This window comes from Globicephala melas, chromosome 14 (genome assembly GCF_963455315.2).
Source record: "Globicephala melas chromosome 14, mGloMel1.2, whole genome shotgun sequence".
In the NCBI taxonomy this organism is placed as follows: Eukaryota; Metazoa; Chordata; class Mammalia; order Artiodactyla; family Delphinidae; genus Globicephala; species Globicephala melas.
The window spans coordinates 63,544,020-63,564,899 of record NC_083327.1 but is presented as its reverse complement, the minus strand read 5'-3'; the positions used below and the strand labels follow the sequence as shown (position 1 = coordinate 63,564,899).

General features: G+C 41.5%; 1 protein-coding gene and 1 pseudogene across 1 annotated transcript; both read right to left on the bottom strand.

The window, feature by feature from the left end:
• Positions 1–227: 227 nt before the first annotated feature.
• On the bottom strand, positions 228–5,955 carry HEBP2 (heme binding protein 2). Its single transcript, XM_030853350.3, has 4 exons — positions 5,812–5,955; positions 5,107–5,242; positions 4,183–4,363; positions 228–774 (listed from the first exon to the last, which is right to left on the bottom strand). Exons 1-4 carry the CDS (start codon positions 5,908–5,910, stop codon positions 576–578), a joined length of 615 nt encoding a protein of 204 aa, XP_030709210.1. The 5' UTR covers positions 5,911–5,955; the 3' UTR covers positions 228–575.
• Positions 5,956–15,729: 9,774 nt separating this feature from the next.
• Positions 15,730–16,008, bottom strand: LOC115851543 (ATP synthase membrane subunit K, mitochondrial pseudogene; annotated as a pseudogene).
• Positions 16,009–20,880: the final 4,872 nt, after the last annotated feature.

Here is a 20,880-nt window from a genome sequence, read left to right as displayed (position 1 = left end):
AATAAAATAGGAAGTGCCTAACTTCATACATTTATTTTTTGTCACGGAATATTAGCAACACTTTTGAGTATTGTGAGAGCTTTTCTCGTGTGTGGGGAGCAGCTGGCAGATAGGAAAGAGGGCTCAACGGAAAAAGTAACAGCGGCAGCTGGAAAAGACACTTTGATTTTTGTTTCCAACTGAACTTGAGTTCTCTAGGCTTGACGGCCTTGTAGTTCCACACAGGATAAACTTTAACATTTTTATTGATAATATCTGGAGGAGGTAACATCCAACTGACACAAATCCAAGTAGAAATAAGGCAACATGATTGTGATACAGTGAAGAAGGGGGAAGTAACATGACGTTTCCCTGGAGCCTCATAGAAATAAAGATCGATTTACATGTTTATAGAATACTGTCCCCTGTCATCTGTGTATCTAAAGCTTCAAGCATTAAAAAGGCACAGTGGAAATAAGCTCAATTCATAGTAGTACTCTCAGGTAGAGCTACTAGACACATTTTGCTTATGGGTAATGTTGACGTCTATGTTAAACAGAGGTTTTGCCCCGGCAATGTACCTTCCTCTCATTTGCTCATTCCTTTTCTTCGGAGGGTTCTTTTTTCTGAATCAACCACACCTCATTTTTTCTATCAAGCAATTCGAAAGGACTGTTGTAGGCTGCGGTGTAGTAAACCTTTTCATCGAAAACTTTTCCTTCTTCCCTCAAAATGCTTGCTAATGTCAAGAGTTGTTCTTGATTCCTTTGGGCACTAGAGAATCCATCGAAAGACCTACAAAGGAGAAAGTAAATGACCATAAATGATTTTAATACTGATGTGAAGGTCAGTCTAAGAAGAAAAGTGGGAGCTGATACAAGGAAACCTGGATGGAGTGCGGTTTCAAAGCCCCTCCCTCTAGGCAGCTGAACTGACTGTCCCCTTCCTCTGGTTCCCAGGCTCAGTGTGACCTCACACGCACTAAGGGGACCCAGGAGGAGGCAATACGTCCCAGCTGTTGGGCAGATTTGGAAGTTATGCCATCTTGTGCTCTAACTCTGTGCTTCACAAGCTCTAATGTGCGTGCGAGTCACCTGGGAAAATGCAGGTTCAGGACGTCTGGGCTGGGGCCCAAGAGCCTGCATTTCCAACAGTCTCCTGTACTACTGATCCTCCTGGTCAGAGAGCCACAATGAATCCCCCTTAGCAGCCTCCCTTTCAGTCTTTCCATTTTCTATCGAACATTTCCCCTTTCTTTTTCTCCTTAGAAAAAGGGCCGGCACTGTATTACAGATGAACATAAGTTTTGACCCTATATGGAAGAGATGGGCATTTTGGCAGCTCTATACAGTCTGAGAAAAGCTTTAACAGAGACAGAATCAAAGTGCTTGGGAACACTGAGGATATGATTACATCGGGGCAAGGTGTGTCTCTGAGTGGGGCCTGGAATGGAGGATAGTTTTGCTGGGCAGAGAAAGGGGAGAGATAAGAAAAGAACAAAAGTCCAGAAATACAAAGCAATTTCATAATGAGGCATAAAATGAGGTCAGAAAGGTGAGTCAGGACTTCCCTGGTGGCGCAGTGGTTGAGAATCCGCCTGCCAAGGCAGGGGACACGGGTTCGAGCCCTGGTCCGGGAAGATCCCACATGCCGCGGAGCGGCTGGGCCCGTGCACCACAACTACCGAGCCTGCGTTCTAGAGCCCACATGCCACAACTACTGAGCCCACATGCCACAAATACTGAGCCCACGTGCCTCGAGCACGTGCTCCGCAACAAGAGAAGCCACTGCAATGAGAAGCCCACACACCACAACGAAGAGTAGCCCCTACTCGCCGCAACTAGAGAAAGCCCGCGTGCAGCAACGAAGACCCAACACAGCCAAAAATAAATTAATTAATTAATAAAAGAAAGAAAGAAAGAAAGGTGAGTCAGAGCTGGAAGGAGGAACCTTGTACATCATCCTAAGGCCTTTTGAGATTATTCCAAAGGATGTTGGAAAAGCAGAAAAGTAACTTGATTAGATCTGGGTAAAAATATAGGCAGAGAGATGGAAACTAGATTGGAGAGAAGGAGCCAGTTAGGAGGTTGCTAAGAGGATGGGGATGAAAAGACAGTCAAAAGATTTGGATAAAAAGTAGGAAAACAGAAGTTTAAGTGTAGATTTTAAAGTATATAAACAAAAATACCCTGAGATTAAATCATGACAGCACACCGACCTAGCTGAGTTGCTGAAATGTAAACATGATGAATTTGAAGGCTGAGAATAGGAAAAACAGACACAAAAACATTCCTAATATGCCTTCTTTAGCATAAATAAGGTTTATTATCAATTTGCCAGTGGAAAAGATCATTCCTACCATTCCTCAGATAAGATGTAAGGTGTCGAGGGTATGAACCAGGCCTGTTCTGTTCCACAATGTCTACCAGGCACCTAGTCATTCCTGGCCTGCAGTACCTTTTAAATTCCAGTTGAGTAAGTAGAGGAATCTGTGTATGCACATGTATATAAAACAAAACGTTGAAGATAAATTGATAAATCTGTTCTATAATTTCCATCATGTTGACTGATGATGATAATTCTGAACCATGTGTTAGGAAACATTTCTGCTCCTAAATTTATTATTTATTTCCTTAAGGAATGTTCTGCCTAAAGGGAATCTGTTTCAGATTGCACTTCTTCCTTGAAATCAAATCTTGAGCCTCTTACTTAGAAATCATCTTTTGTCCTCTGAATACACGTTGTTCTACAATGACCTATCCACGGCTTTATTCAGGACACAGACATATACTGAGCCTCCCCACACGCACCTGCCTCACCAGCAGCCGAAGGATATGGGCAGAGTAACGTGTTGCTGTATTCTTGAGGAAATTACAGTCTATCAGTAGGTCATTAGAATTTAGAATCATAGCACCGAGAGGCTGGCTGACTGGAGAAAATGAGGAAGGCATCACAGACAAGGTACCAATTGATCTAAGTCCTGAAGGATGAAAGTAGGCTCTCTAGGAAGAGAAGAAAGAGGGAGCTGGAGCCGGTAGTAATATCATGCTCATGTTCTACGTATTTTAGGTAAATTAACTCATCTGATCTTCATGGCAACCCTGTGAGATAGTAGGTAGGTACTGTGATTAGACACATTTTACAGATGAGATTTTTGTCAAGCAAAGTCTCAGTAACTTGCCTAAGGTCAAAGGTACAGACACGTGGAGGAACTCAGCCTACTCAGTGAAGGGCGGGAGGTGGGGGGGGAGTTGTCAGGGAGACAGGTTGGGCCGCGTGTTGCAGGTGATGCAGTACGCGGAACGGTCTGAATGTCACGCGGAAGCAAGAGGAAAAGCCAACAGATGTTTAAACACAGTAACAGGTTGGGGTTTTGTTGCTGTCGTTGTGAGAACGATCGGCGTTCCAGAGTGGAGGGCCAGGGAGAGGAGACTGGTGGGCAGAGAGAACAGCTGGGAGGCTCTCGGAGTGGAACCTGAGACTGAAAAATGTCGGAGTATCTGGTGAGTGTCAGGCATGTGCCGAGCACTGGGGTAGCAAAGAGGACTCAGCTGCGGTCCCTGTAAGGTGAGGGCCCGAGCAAGTAACAGTGGGGAGGAAGGGAACGGAATCACACCCCTTTCTAAGGCGAATGGGCCAGATTCAGGGGCTGAGTGTGCTGCCGATGGCTACGACAGTCCTTGCTGGGGAGGCCGGCAGGCTGATTAGTGACTTTACTGAGACAGGCACTGTAAGGTCAGAGTAAGGAACCAGTAAACCAACCAACAGAGGCAGTCACTGCGGGAAGCAGCTGCCATCCTTTGGGCTGGGGGAACAAAGGGAAGAGTTTGAGGCTATCAGAAGCTCCTAGTTGAGAGGAGGGGTACCATGCACTGTTTTAAGGTATTTTTCTCCAAATTTAACTAGAGGGCAGGTAAGGACAGTCTTTTGCTTTTGTGGGGGAAGGTCCGGTGTATGTTTGTATTGCGTCTTATCTGTGGAAGGTGTGCGTCAGCCTTCTGATAAATAAAATACAAGTTATTTCTTGTAAAGGACCCTTAGTAACGTATAAAACTAAGTCACTAGGAAAACACCACGAAATGCATTAGACCTGTTTTTATGGAAGGGGGAAAAGCATAGGAGCTAAGCTGCACAGGAGCTAAACTATGAGTGCCCGCAAGTAAAACCAACAGTCAGAAAGGCTATAAATTATCTACCACTTACCGTACGAACACCGTCATTTCAGCTCTGTCTTCAATGAAGACATCTGACTCTGAAGGCCTGGGGGGATCAGATTGCTGTTCAGAGGGGATATACAGGGAAATGGTAATGGTAGACTCGCTAAAAGGACCTGAACCGGGCTCCACGTAGCTTGTCACTGGAGCGGTCATCTTTATTTTCATCTCTGTGCCACAAAAAATATATATTTAAATGCAAAGGAGACCGTGAAAGCAGATTTAGTGTATTCATGACTACATTTAAAAACTTATTTTTTGACCTGAGTTTCTTGATTTACTTGACATAAATATTTAAACTTTAAGATAATTTTCATCTTAAAAAAATAATAAGGGCAAAATGACAATTATCCACTGCCCACATTAAACACTTTCTGTATGATTAATATTTTTCGTTAATAAATTCCATAGTTTTAGGGACAGAAGGGGAAATGAGAGATAACATAGTCCAGTTCATTCTTTACTTTTACAATTCAGAAACAGAGGTCCCATTGGCTAAGTGACCTGCTAAAACATAAATAGCATGAGAGCCAAACCAGAAGATATATCTTGACACCCTGGATCTTGTGTTCTTTGACCCTTCCTGCCTCCTAATGTCTCTTACTCTACCAGTCAGTCACCAAATTGTCTCAAACCATTAGCCATGAAAAGGCCTTAATGCTTACGTACACAGAGGCCCAGTTCATCCAGCAGAACCACAAACAAGGAGAACAGAGGCTAAAAAGCACTGCCCAGTACTACACTCCTCTAGACGCCTCGGGTCCTGAGCAGAGTCCTCCTCTTCAAACATTAAGTCTTTGACGATCTGGTTATTTTTCTATTCTAAAAGGTATTTATTTAATCAGCGAAAACTCAATAAGCCAGGGCACTCAACCACAATAGTGTGTATAATTACAAGGTAAAGTGCCTTCACCTTTCTCGTTTTTGCCTTGAATGTAGCCGTTCAGCCTTGTGAAGCCAGTCTGCATGGCCGAATCCCAGTCCATAGACTCAACCGAAGTGCTGACCCACTTCGCAGGTCCGTAGTGTCGGATCTCATAACTTCCAGGCTAAGATGGAACAGGGGGAACTTGGGGAAGCAATTCTAAGAAGGCAGAACGTGAGATGCAACAGTACAGGTACCTTGATCTCGGGTCCACCTGGGACAGCCAGTCCAGGGGCTGCGCTCCCCTGGGGTCCGGCCGGAGGTTCTGGCTTCCCAGCACCGGGCAGGGCTCCTCCCCCGCGGCTCCCATCTTTGGGTTAGAGACGCAGGCGGCCTCTGCCCCACAAGCACGGGTAGGGAGAGTCGGCTCGATTCGGGTTAAAAGCAAGCAACTGTTCCGCCCCCGCCCGGAGGGTCCCATCGCAGGTTTTGGGACGTGGTCGATTTTTTTTTTTTTTTTTAACCACAAAGAAAAGAAATTGAGATGTGGCCAGTGCCTGGGGGTAACTACGGCTTACCGACCAAATCTTCCCGTTTGTGCAGGAATGGAGCTAGGGACTCTGACCATTTTTTAAAATGTGCTTTTAAGTTAAACCTATGGGACCCTCCGGCCGCATTGAAAATCACCTCGAGGACAGCCCCACGCTGCCCACCCCCCCGGCCCTCACTCTTCGCGCCCGCGGTGGAGCCTACCTGGGGACTCGCGTCCTCCGGGGCTTCCCAGCCCGGCGTCTCTGCGAGAGCCTCCGAGCCCTCGGCTGCCCCGGGATCGGGCTCCAGCACCTCAGCCATGGGCAGCGCCGACACTCCGAGAAAGAGGCCGGTGAGCTGCGCCGGAAGGGGGCCACTCGGGACCGCCCCGCCTGCGTGTCCCCGAGTGTCCGCCCCGTAGACGCCCGGCCCCCTCTACACACTGCAGGAGCCCCGAGTCCGCGGGGCACTGCGGGGCCCAGGCCGGGAGGGGGCGCTGCTACCGCGATCCCAACCCTGGCCGGCCGCTCCCATGCGGGTCCCCCAGGAGACCCGATGGCAGGGTCTGCTTGGCCAGGCTTTCTTCGGGGGGCGGTCTCCCTTCCCCACCCTTGTTTTCTTTTTCTTTTTCTTTTTCTTTTTTTTAACATCGTTATTGGAGTATAATTGCTTTACAGTGTTGTGTTAGTTTCTAACGTATAACAAAGTGAATCAGCTATATGCATAGGAATATCTCCATATACCCTCCCTCTTCTGTCTCCCTCCCACCCTCCCTATCCCACCTCTCTAGGTGGTCACAAAGCACCCAGCTGTTCTCCCAGTGCCATGCAGCTGCTTCCCACTAGCTATCTATTTTACATTTGGTAGTATATATATGTCCATGCTACTCTCTTACTTCGTCCCAGCTTACCCTTCCCCCTGCCTGTGCCCTCAAGTCCATTCTCTACGTCTGTGTCTTTATTCCTGTCCTGCCCCTAGGTTTATAAGAACAATTTTTTTTTAAGATTCCATATATATGTGTTAGCATACGGTATTTGTTTTTGTCTTTCTGATTTACTTCACTCTGTATGATAGACTCTAGGTCCATCCACCTCATCACAAATAACTGAATTTCGTTTCTTTTTATGGCTGAGTGATATTCCATTGTATATATGTGCCACATCTTCTTTATCCATTCATCTGTCGATGGACACTTAGGTTGCTTCCGTGTCCTGGCTATTGTAAATAGTGCTGCAAAGAACACTGTGGTACATGTCTCTTTTTGAATCATGGTTTTCTCAGGGTATATGCCCTGTAGTGGGATTGCTGGGTCATATGGTAGTACTATTTTTAGTTTATTAAGGAACCTCCATACTGTTTTCCATAGCGGCTGTACCAATTTACATTCCCACCAATAGTGCAAGAGGGTTCCCTTTTCTCCACACCCTCCCCAGCATTTATTGTTTGTAGATTTTTTGATGATGGGCATTCTGACCAGTGTGAGGTGATAACTCATTGTAGTTGTTTTTTTTTTTTTGCGGTACGCAGACCTCTCACTGTTGTGGCCTCTCCCGTTGCGGAGCACAGGCTCCGGATGCACAGGCTCAGCAGACATGGCTCACGGGCCCAGCTGCTCCGCGGCATGTGGGATCTTCCCGGACCGGGGCAGAAACCCGTGTCCCCTGCATCGGCAGGCAGACTCTCAACCACTGCGCCACCAGGGAAGCCCCTCATTGTAGTTTTGATTTGCATTTCTCTAATGATTAGTGATATTGAGCATCCTTTCATGTGTTTGTTGGCAATCTGGATATATTGTTTGGAGAAATGTCTGTTTAGGTCTTTTGCCCATTTTTGGATTGGGTTTTTTGTTATTGAGCTGCATGAGCTGCTTGTAAATTTTGGAGATTAATCCTTTGTCAGTTGCTTCATTTGCAAATATTTTCTTCCATTCTGAGGGTTGTCATTTCATCTTTTTTATGGTTTCCTTTGCTGTGCAAAAGCTTTTAAGTTTCATTAGGTCCCATTTGTTTATTTTTGTTTTTATTTCCATTACTCTAGGAGGTGGGTCAAAAAGGATCTTGCTATGATTTATGTCACAGAGTGTTCTGCCTATGTTTTCCTCTAAGAGTTTTATAGTGTCTGTCCTTACATTTATGTCTGTAATCCATTTTGAGTTTATTTTTGTGTTTGTGTTAGGAAGGGTTCTAATTTCATTCTTTTACATGTAGCTGTCCAGTTTTCCCAGCACCACTTATTGAAGAGGCTGTCTTTTCTCCATTGTATACTCTTGCCTCCCTTATCAAAGATAAGGTGACCGTATGTGTGTGGGTTTATCTCTGGGCCTTGTATCCTGTTCCACTGATCTATATTTCTGTTTTTGTGCCAGTTCCATACTGTCTTGATGACTGTAGCTTTGTAGTATAGTCTGAAGTCCGGAAGCCTGATTCCTCCAGCTCCGTTTTTCTTTCTCAAGATTGTTTTGGGTATTCAGGGTCTTTTGTGTTTCCATACAAATTGTGAAATTTTTTGTTCTAGTTCTGTGAAAAATGCCGTTGGTAGTTTGAGGGGATTGCACTGAATCTGTAGATTGCTTTGGGTAGTATAGTCATTTTCACAATGTTGATTCTTCCAATCCAAGAACATGGTATATCTCTCCATCTGTTGGTATCATCTTTAATTTCTTTCATCAGTATCTTATAGTTTTCTGCATACAGGTCTTTTGTCTCCTTAGGTAGGCTTATCCCTCGGTATTTTATTCTTTTTGTTGCAATGGTAAATGGGAGTGTTTCCTTAATTTCTCTTTCAGAATTTTCATCATTATTGTATAGGAATGCAAGAGATTTCTGTGCATTAATTTTGGTTCCTGCTACTCTACAGGATTCATTGATTAGCTCTAGTAGTTTTCTGGTAGCATCTTTAGGATTCTCTATGTATAGTATCATGTCATCTGCAAACAGTGACAGTTTTACTTCTGCTTTTCTGATTTAGATTCCTTTTATTTCTTTTTCTTCTCTGATTGCTGTGGCTAGGACTTCCAAAACTATGTTGAGTAATAGTGGTGACAGTGGGCAACCTTGTCTTGTTCCTGATCTTAGAGGAAATGGTTTCAGTTTTTCACCACTGAGAACAATGTTGGCTGTGGGTTTGTCATATATGGTCTTTATTATGTTGAGGTAGGTTCCCTCTATTCCTACTTTCTGGAGAGTTTTTATCATAAGTGGGTGTTGAATTTTGTCAAAAGTTTTTCTGCATCTATTGAGATGATCATATGGTTTTTATCCTTCAGTTTGTTAATATGGTGTATCACATTGATTTGTGTATATTGAAGAATCCTTGCATTTATGGGATAAACGCCACTTGTTCGTGGTGCATGATCCTTTTAATGTGCTGTTGGATTCTATTTGCTAGTATTTTGCTGAGGATTTTTGCATCTACGTTCATCAGAGATATTGGTCTGTAGTGTTATGTTGTGACATCTTTGTCTGGTTTTGGTGTCAGGGTGATGTTGGCCTTGTAGAATGAGTTTGGGAGTGTTCCTCTCTCTGCTATATTTTGGAAAAGTTTGAGGAAGATAGGTGTTAGCTCTTCTCTAAATGTTTGATAGAATTCATTTGTGAAGCCATCTGGTCCTGGGCTTTTGTTTGTTGGAAGACTTTTAATCACACTTTCAATTTCAGTGCTTGTGATTGGTCTGTTTATATTTTCTATTTCTTCTTGGTTCAGCCTTGGAAAGTTGTGCTTTTCTAAGAATTTGTCCATTTCTTCCAGGTTGTCCATTTTATTGGCATATAGTTGCTTGTAGTAATCTCTCATGATCCTTTGTATTTCTGCAATGTCAGTTGTTACTTCTCCTTTTTCATTTATAATTCGGTTGATTTGAGTCTCCTCCCTTTTTTTCTTGATGAGTTTGGATAATGGTTTATCAATTTTGTTTATCTTCTCAAAGAACCAGCTTTTAGTTTTACTGATCTTTGCTATTGTTTCTTTCATTTCTTTTTCATTTATTTCTGATCTGATCTTATGATTTCTTTCCTTCTGCTAACTTTGGGGGTTTTTTTGTTCTTCTTTCTCTAATTGCTTTAGGTGTAAGGTTAGGTTGTTTATGTAAGATATTTCTTCTTTCTTGAGGTAGGATTGTATTGCTATAAACTTCCATCTTAGAACTGCTTTTGTTGCATTCCATAGGTTTTGGGTCATTGTGTTTTTGTTGTCATTTGTTTCTAGGTATTTTTTTGATTTCTTCAGTGATCTCTTGGTTGTTCAGTATCATATTGTTTAGCCTCCATGTGTTTGTATATTTTACAGTTTTTTTCCTGTAATTGGTATCTAATCTCATAGCATTGTGGTCAGAAGAGATACTTGATACAATTTCAATTTTCTTAAATTTACCAAGGCTTGATTTGTGACCCAAGATATGATCTATCCTGGAGAATGTTCCATGAGCACTTGAGAAGAAAGTGTATTCTGTTGTTTTTGGATGGAATGTCCTGTAAATATCAATTAAGTCCATCTTGTTTAATGTGTCATTTAAAGGTTGTGTTTCCTTATTTATTTTCATTTTGGATGATCTGTCCATTGGTGAAAGTGAGGTGTTAAAGTCCCCTACTATAGTTGTGTTACTTTCAATTTCTCCTTTTATGGCTGTTTATTCTTTAACATTTATGGCTGTTTAGTTCTTCTAGAGCATTGTTAAATGTTGCTTTAACATTTATTTAATATATTTTCTCCATTCTCTTTCCAAGATTCTGGATCATCTTTACTATAATTACTCTGAATTCTTTTTCAGAGGTTGCCTATTTCGTCTTCATTTATTTGGTCTTGTAGGTTTTTACCTTGCTCCACCATCTGTAACAAATTTTTTTGTCATTTTATTTTATTTTTTTTATGGGAGCTGCTGTATTCTTGTTTTACTGGTTGTTTGGCCTGAGACATCCAGCCCTGGAGTTTGTAAGCAGCTGGATAGAGCTGGGTCTTGGTGCTGAGATGAGGGCCTCTGGGAGGCCTCACTCCAATTGATATTCCCTGGGTTCTGAGGTTCTCTGTTAGTCCAGTGGTTTGGACTTGGTGCTCAGTGAAAGGTGGGAGTGGGGGCGGGGAGGGGGAATGCTCCTACTGACTCTGATCTTGGCCGGCCCAGTCCGCACCCTGGTGGGCCGAATGCTCGTGCGCGGGTTGGATCCGGGGACCCAGCCCGGGGCGAGTGGGCAGCCCCACTCACACCTAGACGGCGGCTTAGGGCCCAAATAGCCGTCAGGGACCCTAGGGAGAGGAAGTGGGCGGGACCACAGTCCCGCCTGGAGAAAATCTTCAACTGTACTGGTTTCTTGTCCTCTTCCACCCAAATGACCCCCACGCCTCTGAGTCATCCCACCAGACCTAACAGGCTGGGAAGGTGGGATGGGAGAGAGAGAAGGGACAGTGGCCAGACCCTAGTGATTTTGAAAGTTTTTGGTTAGATTTATTCTGTATTTTTTTCTAAGAGAATTATTGAGATAAAATTCACTTACCATATAATTCACCCACTTAATTCACTTACCATGTAATTCACCCACTTAATTATTGAGATAAAATTCACTTACCATATAATTCACCCACTTAAGGCATACCATTCAGTGGTTTTTAGTGTATATTCACAGTTGTGTAACCATCAACCACAATGAATTTTAGAACATTGTCATCATTTTCAACCCCCCAAAAGAAATGCCATTGAAACCCCTTTAGCCATCATTCTTCAATCCTCCACCACCCAGTCCTAGGCAACTGCTAATCTGCTCCTTATTTCTATTCTGGACATTTCCTATAAATGGGATCATGCAGTATCTCAATACATTGGGCTGCTATAACAAAACACTGCAGACTGGGTAGCTTATAAACAACAGAAATGTGCTTCTTACACTTCTGGAGGCTGGAAGTCCAGGATCAGGGTGCCAGCAAGGTCAGGTGAGGGCCTTCTTCCTGGTGGGACTACTTATGGTCTCCTCACATAGTGGAAGAGGCAAGGAGCTTTCCCTGGTCTCTTATAAGGGCGCTAATCCCATTTGTGAGTGGTCTGCCCTCGTGACTTAATCACCTCCCAAAGGCCCCACCTCAGTGCCATCACATTGGGCATCAGGATTTCAACATACGAATCTTGGAGGACACAAACATAGCATATAGAACGTGGTCTTTTATGACTAGCTACTTTTGCTTAGCAAAATGTTTTCAAGGTTCATCCATGTTGTAGCATGTATCAGTACTTCATACCTTTTAATGGCTGAAAAATATTCAGTTGGATAAACATTTTGTTATTCATTCATCAGCTGATGAACATTTGAATTGTTTCAAACTTTTGGCTATTATGAGTAGCAATACTGTTCTACACACTTGTATACAGGTTTCTATATGGACATACGTTTTCTTTCTCTTGGGTAAATACCTAGGAATGGAATTGCTAGGTTAAATGCTAACTGTATATTTAACTTTTTGAGGAACTGCCAAACTGGGTTTTAAATTGTCTGCACCATGGGAATTCCCTGGCGGTCCAGTGGTTAGGACTCTACTCTTCCACTGCCAGGGACCGGGTTGGGGAACTAAGATCCCACAAGCCACATGGTGCAGCCAGAAAATAAAATTTAAAAAATAATTTAAAGTAAATAAAGTGGTTTTACATTTTCACCAGTGGGGTATGGGCAGTTTCTCCACATCCTTACCAACACTTCTTATTACCCGGCTTTATTTTTATAGCCATCCTAGTGGGTATGCCTAGTGCTTTACATTTTTTTGTTTTGATATATAATTCACATAACATAAAAGTCACCATTTTAAAGTATACAGTTCATTGTTTTTCAGTATATTCACTATGTTATACAGGCATCATCACTAATTCCAGAGCATTCTGTCACTCCAGGAAGAAGCCCTGTACAATTTAGTAGTCACTCCCAACCTCCTGGCCTCTGGCAATCACTAATCTACTTTCTGTCTCTATGGATTTGCCAATTCTGGACATTTCATATAAATGGAATTATATATAATATGTGATCTTTGGTGACTGGCTTCTTTCACTTAGTGTAATGTTTTCAAGAGTCATCCATGTTGTAGCATGTATCAGTACTTCATTCCTTTTTATTGCTGAATAGTACCCTGTTGTATGGGCCTCCTGCTTTTAAAGCAATTGATGTTTTTACCTTTCCTTCCCCTTCCTGGCCCAAACAGGTATGCTGTGGCCTGCAGATACCTGATACTTTCTAGTGTTACAGCAAATCTATTATTATGCTGAGCTAAATTTGAATTATTTAGTGAAGGCTTAATAGTGAATTTTGACTTATTTTTTTAAATAGCCTTATTATTTTAACTTATGTAACAGATGTGATCCATTGTGTAGGTAACTTTGCAAAGCTAAGAATACAATTTTACTTTACAGAAAGGTTTTCTTTTTTTTAAAGAGGAAAGAGAAGTAATTTACACTGTTGCTTAAGAAATCTGTTGTTCTTTTTCAACTGCACCACCTTTTACAGTTTTTGATGCTTTTTGACGGCAAGAGCATTTTATTTGTAGAAAAACTGAGGCTAAATTTGGAGACATTCATTTTATAGGGTGTGGAATATACAATTAATGAAGGTAACATCAGGTGACTAAGCTGAATTATCTATATTTACAAGGTGATAATTAGTCATATAAAAGAAGGAAGGAAAGAAAAGGATTTATTTTAAACTAGTATAATTTCAGTTAGAACAAACAATGAAATTCAGAAGGCTCAAGTTTTATACTCATGTGTCAAATAATCTAGCCAGTTTTCTTGTTGATTAATTAAGGTAAAATTTTTCTTTCTATCAGCTCATATTTAATTGATGTTTATGTGACATTATGAAGATATTTGAAGATTTACAGCACTTGTGGCACCTTTGTATCACCAGGGGCCTCCAAGTTCTTGCCAGCAGGGAGCAAGCACGGGAGAATACTGCAGCAGGAATTCCAGCTGGTTCTTATTATTCACGGCAGGTATATATGTTCTATAAGATCACCACGGACATTGAACTAGTCAATACTGAACCATCGCTTCTAGAAGAAATACAGACTTAGGCTCCTGTGAGCCTCTGGTTACAACATTTTCATCAACAGATCAATATATAACCTCATTTTATGTGTGTTATTGTATAAAGATAACTCATTTAATATATACTGTTAATTCACTAACATTGAACTCACAAAAAACAACACTGTAACTTACGCCTTAATGAAGTGTATATAACATATATCTTCTCTGAAAGGCACATCCCAGCCTTTTTGCACTTAGGAGCACTAGATAGCACTTCAGCACTGCTTGGGGCGCATTTAAAATAGCAAAATCACCAACAAGAAGCACAAAAATGTGAAAAATGTGGCACTAAATAAACTGTGAAAAGGACACTCGTTTACCATATAAGACCTCGAAGTAGAAGGCAGAGCTTAGTCTTGCTCGACCTCAGCTGGGAACGTGCAGCAGTGGCTCAGCTTTTTCACCACTCTACGCACGCACATATCCACCTGAGATCCAGAAAGTGCTGTATTGATTTGGGGGTTACAAATATATATCAGTAAGTAGGTGAATTTGTAAATATGGAACCTGTGATTAATGAGGATTGACTGTAAATGCTTCCTGCACTAAGTTATATTAGTCACTTCCATTCATATTTCATTGACCAAAGCAAGTCATCGGGCCTTAACTGACTTCAAGGGGGTGTGAAAGCGCAATCACACTGTGTCGTCAAAGAAGATTTCAAATATTTGAGAGAAGTACTGATGCCAATTGCTGAAGATATCGTCTGGTCATTCATTGATTATTCCATACTTGTGGCAGATTTTAGTTCCTGAAGATAGTTGCAGCATTATCTCCCATCCAACATGCTGTTCTTATTATGGGACTTTGACGCAACTCCCATTGACAGAATGAGGTCTCTGCTCCCTTTCCTTGAAACTGGGCAGACTGTGTGACTTCTGAGGCTAGGTCATTAAAGACCTCCACCTAGTTCTAAGGACACCTACTCTTAGAAATTCAGCAACCATGCTGAAGGGAAGCCCAAGCAGCTCCACAGAGAGCTATGTGTAGGTTCCTAGCTGATGTCCTGACTGACAGGTGGCATCAACCACCACATGTGTGAGTGACCAAGGGTTCAGATGGCTCCAACTCCCTGTCCTCCAGACAGCCTCCATTCTTCCAAGCTGAGGCCTCAGGGGTCATGGAGCAGACACAAGCAGTATCCACAGAATCTAATAAAATGGTTATTTTTTATGCCACTCTGTTTGAGGTGACATTTTTTCAGGAATAATAACTGGAAGAGTTATACGTATCATCTGTGTATAGTGCTGTAGTAGGTGTTCGTGGGTTTTAGAAGTGTATAAAATTTGGTCCTAGTCTCCACATATTACATTCAGGTCATTGTTTAAACTGAGGCCATTCTTGTACCCACAATGTAATTAAATAATTGGTCTTTTTATAGTTACCATGATCTCAAATATGATAACTATAAAATGGGTAGCAGCTTGGTATTCTAACAGAAAATGTAATGTTTTATTTTGCTTGGTTTCTTCTTTAGCTTTGGTGAGAATTTTAATACTCATCCATTATTTAGACACAAAACAACCCACGAAGCTCCATTTACACTTAGCACTTTGCTCAGTGCCTGACACGTAATTGCTTGATAAATGTTGAATGAATGCCAGTCCGAATTTATCAGACACAGACCGTGATCGAGTGTCTTTAGAAGCACTTGTGAACCGCCTTTCTCATGGGCCACAGAAAATGAAGAGGCATTGATTGAATGTGGGGTTGAGGGTAAGAAAGCTAAGGTCTAAAGCTGGGAATGTCTTTAAAAATTAAAACATAAATTCTAATCAATGTGAGGCTGATATAACTTCTGAGACTGTGGTGTTTGTAAAAACAGAGAGGGATATCCACACTGATTTTAAAAGGTTCATGCGTTGAAGTAAAAGTAGACAACCAAATACACCACAACTAGGTAGCCAATGTTCTCAAAAAGCTCTTAAAAGAAATTAATATAAATTCATATTTAAATATATTACATACATTTTGTGTTTTAGTTTGTTTTTTATTATTTATTTAATGTTTAGAAACATGGGGAATTTTTCCAGGTTCATATTTATTGTACAAATGGAATATCATTTGATGAGTTGATATTAGCTTCTCTAGGGCTGAGAACATAATGGATGCAGTAGAGACAGGTTGGACTCCATAAATGTTGCTTTCACATCTGCAACTCTTTTGGACCTGCACTTGAAATACAGGATAACCAAAGCAAAGCCTGCATATGTGGTCTGTACATGGTTCATTCTACTTGTGAGAGTGTAAGTGTTGACATTTTTTTTTTTAATACCAGTGAACTGGAATTGGGTGTCAGTTTCTGGGCCTACGATGGCTTCAATCCTGCCATAGTCATGAATTCTATAGCTTGCGTCCTTCAACATATAAAGCCATCCCTCCACCAGATCAGAAGAAGGTGTCTCCTTCAAGATTTAAGAGTCTGGCTTTCCATCCCAGCTCTCCTACTTCCTGGTGTGTGACCTTGGGCATGTGGTTCAGCCTTATTGAATCTGTTTCTTTATTTGTACAAATGGATGGTATTCACCTCATATGATTTTTGAGGATTCCAAGAGATAATGCCTGTTTATCTCTTAGCCCAATGTTTTGCATGTTGTATCCTGATAAATAGTAGTTATTAGTATGGTCTTTTGTGAGTAAAAACTCTGGACCTGTTCATTAGGAACTGAAATTGGTTCTTTGAACTCACCTGATCCCTTGCTTATTGAACACACATATTGCGTTCTTATACATTCTGCCTATAGGAGAAAACTTATTGAAATCACTTACTTGTTTACTTTTATGATGACGTTAACAAAATGAGAGGAGAGAGGGAGGGAAAGTGTGGCTAGAACCTTTGGGTTTGTGTAGGGAGGAGAGAGAGAGCACAGGTGTTTCCTCTGAAAAAATTCAGATCTCTCTTCTCTTGCCTGAAGCTGGCTTGCTTTGAACTGGGATAGCCTCTCTCCCAGGGCTGCATTATAACTGTGACAGGCCCAAGGTACTTTTGCCTTGGTGGGTCCCTTCCTCTGTAGAAAAATACAAAAATTATATTTTACGACTGTGCTGGTATAAAGATGAATATAATCTTTGACCCCCAAAGTTAACTTTTAAAATTCTGATTGTAAAAGAAATTAAAATATTTTTATGGGCCCCTAAAAATAATGTGAGCTCTAAGCATGGTGCCAGGTGAGGCTAATGGACAGGCAGGCCCTGATGTCTTAGTTTCCCTACAAGAGGGTAAGAACACATGATGTATTATAGGGGATGATAAATACAGAAAGGCACTAGTACTGACTCTGCCTTTTTGGCAGATGTGTGTTTTAACATTGTATCCTTCTAACAACCCTCTGAGACAGGTCTTATGAATGTGATAAAGGAGTAACTAATGAATAATTTAGAACCAAGAAGATTCAGTGCTTGAAGTGAGAAAATTTAACTTTGGCCTCACCTTGTTCCGAATCCAGATGGAGAAGATGAATGCTAATGTTGGCCCTTCAAAACATCCAACTCTGTGTATTGTCTGAAAACGCTGGGGAATTGGAGAAGGAGAAGGTAAGTTTTAACTCTACATTGAGAGCCCTGCACTGCACTAAGAATACGGTGGGGCTTAAGAGTTTGTTGATGCTTATGATACCTTATTCTAACATCAGAAGATGGTGATCTCAGTTCCTTTACCAGGGGCTGATTTGGTCTTTGGGACCACATGGTTTCTGAGGAACAGTTGTGTGTAATTCTCATCTTTCCTCTTCTATAGGTAAGGTTCTCTCCCCCCACCCCCCGCCAGCTTCTTTCAAGACTTTTTCTTTATTTTTGATTTTCTGCAGTGTGAATATGATGTGCCTAGGTGTAGTTTTTGTTTGTTTTGCTTTGTTTTTGGCATTATTCCTGCTTGATATTCTCTGAGTTTCCTGGATCTGTGGTTTGACATTAATGTTGGTTAATTTGCCACCATTGTTGCTTCAGATATTTCTCCTGTTCTTTTCTTTCTTGTCACTTTCTGGGATTCCCGTTACTCGTATGTAACCCCTTTTGTAGTTGTCACAGTCCTTGTATATTCTGCTTTGATTTTTTTTTTCAGTTTTTTTTCTCTCTGCTTTTCCATTTTGGAAGTGTCTATTAACATTTCCTTAAGCTCAGAGATTCTTTCTTCAGCTGTGTCCAGTCTACTGATAAGCCCATCAAAGGCATTCTTCATTTCTGTTACAGTGTTTTTGGTTTCTAGCATTTCTTTTTGGTTCTTTCTTAGAATTTCCATCTCTCTGCAGGCATTGCCCATCTGTTCTTGCATGTTGTCTATTTTTTTTCCATTAGAGCCCTTTGCATATTAATCATATTTATTTTACATTCCTGGTCTGATAATTCCAACAACATTCCTGCTATCTCTGAATCTGTTTCTGATGCTTGCTCTGTCTCTTCCAACTGTGTTTTTTGCTTTTTAGTATGACTTACAATTTTTTCTTGAAAGGTAAACTCAACGTGCTAGGTAAAAGGGACTGCAGTAAATAGGCCTTTAATAATGTGGTGGCTGGTAGTTTGGTGTGGGGCAAGGGAAAACGTTTTATAGTTTTATGATTAGGTCTCAGTTTTGTAGTGAGCCTATGCCGCTGGGCTGTGAACTTCACAAGTGCTTCTCTGTTGCTTTTTCTTTTCCCCCATTAATTGGAACAAGATAACTAGCAGGGCTGGAGTTGGGTATTTCCCTTCCGCAGAGTAAGACTAGAACCAGCTGGGGCTGGGAATTTCCCTCCCCCCAGGGGAGTTAGGCTCTGATAAAACCCCAGCAGGCTAGGGCCTGGTGAAGTAGTTTCTCCTGAGGGCAGACCTCGTTAAGAAGATCGGCATGTTCTGAGGTATTTCAAAATGGTTCCTCTTCTCCTCCTGCTGGAAGCACGAGAAGGTTTTCTTCCCAGAGCTCCACTGTGAGAATCTGGTAGGGCTCCTAGAGGCAAGAGTAACTGAGTTTGGGCCCCTCTGGAGTTTTTAATTCTCAGATTTGTGTACTCTGAGCCTCCAGCAATCCTTCGATTACAGTTCAGCTTTCCCCACCCTGGCGCTGGTCCCTGAGGACGTTTCTGCTTGCGGATTTCTGCTCAGGTAAGTTGTGATTCTTTGTATCTGCCTTCTGCCTAATTTGGGGGACAGCGATTTGTGACCTCAGTTCTCTGAGGGATTTAAGAAGAGTTGTTGATTTTTCAGTTTGTTCAGCGTTTTCTTGTTGTTAGGATGGAGGAATGACTTTCAAGCTCTTTTCATGCCAGACCAGAAACGGGACTCCTTTTCCTTTGTATAAAATGTTACCTGAGTGATATTTTCTCGTCCCGTGTAGAACTTAGTGAAAATGTCCACATACTGGTCACTGTTCCTATTATACTCCCTCCCATTCTTAATCTTTTCTGGCTACAATTATTGCTTCCCCAAATACTTTTTAGCTGTTAAAGGTCTAGTTCTTTCATCCCTGGATTTTTTTTTTTAATTCCACTCTCTGTCTCGGAGTGCTAACAGCTAGTACTACCCATGGGTGCCAGTTGTGTCAACATTTACACAAGGATGCACTGTTGACACTGTTGTTTCTAATATTCTGCTGGCAAGTCCTGCTTTGTGAATTGAATTGGTGGCAGATGCACATTAGGCTGACGGCTTCAGGAAGGGGTTTACAGAGAACGCTGGGTTATAAATGATGGTTCAAAGCTAGATTTACAGATCTAGTTTTCTCTAAACCTGTTACCGTACATCTGTCCACATGGAAGCTCACCTGTATTTTGTACCCACCCACATTACCTAGAGAAAGGACTTTCAGCCTTGCTTTCGTATTAGAATCACTGGCTTTATTTCTGTTTAATTGGTCCAGATGGGTCTTGGTATCAGTATTTCTAGCAGTTCCTCGAGTAATTCTACCATGGAACTAGGGTTGGAGTCCACTGGTGTGCAGCAGGTTTCAGCAAACTTTTTCGCTAAAGGAACCGATAGTAAATATTTTAGGCTTTGAAGGTCATATAGTCTCTGTTGTAACTACCCAACTCTTGATGTAGCAGTGGGCGTGACTGGGTTCCAATAACTTTATTTCTAGCTGCCAAAATTCTAATTCATATAGTTTTCATGTGTCATGAAATATTTTTCTTTTGATTTTTTTTAAACTATTAAAAACGGTAAAAATCAGTCTTGTCTCAGGATGTACAATTAACAGGTTGCAAGTGGGATTTGGCCTAGGGGACTGTAGTTTGGCAATAGTTCAGCTGTAGTTTATTTTCTTCAATTCTTCAGTTTGGTTCCACAAGAGAAAATGTTTCCTTAGCTACATCATTGACAACATCTTCAATGAGTCCTAACATTGACTACTTATTTCAAATAAGTCTATCAGAACATTTTTAAACATGGCAATGTATTTCCTGATTAGCCTTTGAAATTGTGGCAATTGGGATGCTTTTGTCTACAAGTAACAAGCATGGCTTAAATGGCTTTAAGCAGTAGGGAAGGTATTCTCTCATTAAAATATAGATAGCTGCAGGGTTATTCAGCTGCTTGACAATCATCAACCCAGGTGTTTTCCATCTTTCTACTCTACTATCCTCAATACTAGTCCTGGCTGATGTCTTGCCTCATGGTTGCAAGATGGCTGCTGCAGCTCTAAGCATCATATGCAGATACATAACATCCAGCAAAGAGGAAGAGTATCTCCTTCCACGCGTTTATTTTTAATACGAGGCAATCTTTTTTAGACCAAGCCTCACCTCCTGTGTAGATCTCTCCTTCAGTCCCAAAGACCAAATCAGCCACCAGTGAAGGAATTGAGATCACCATAATTAATTATCATGATGCATCCCCTGTCATCGGGCGGGATCTGGTCTGCCTCTCACCGGTGGTTCCAGGATCCCAGAACCAAACCAGGGTTCTGTTAGCAAGGGAAGAGGAAGAAATGGCAGTTGGGAAAGACTCAACAGAGTCTCCCAAGAGAACTAGATTCTTAGGATTAAAAAAAGAAGACTGTCTGCTGAGCTTTTCATTTCCATTTGTTTATTTACTTCCCTTAAAGGCCATTAGAGAATTGTTCAGTACAATTTTCCTGAAAGAAATATTATTGATTTTTTCACTCAAATAGATTATATTTTGCTTCAGCCCTCAAAGAAATTACTTTATTTCTGTCAGATTATGTTTGAAAAGTAACGCATCCTACTTTATTTTTCTAAAACTGTACCACGTTGCATATCTAGCATAAAAATGTTCATGTCAAAAAAGCTTTAAAGGGGCTTCCCTGGTGG

Excerpts from the sequence above, each read along its gene's own strand:
- HEBP2 (XM_030853350.3), bottom strand. The coding sequence starts at position 5,910 with ATGGCTGAGGTGCTGGAGCCCGATCCCGGGGCAGCCGAGGGCTCGGAG. Across the intron at positions 5,243-5,811 it reads CGGAGGACGCGAGTCCCCAG|CCTGGAAGTTATGAGATCCG; the intron begins GTAGGCTCCACC and ends GTTCCATCTTAG. Across the intron at positions 775-4,182 it reads GAAATGACGGTGTTCGTACG|GTCTTTCGATGGATTCTCTA; the intron begins GTAAGTGGTAGA and ends TCTCCTTTGTAG.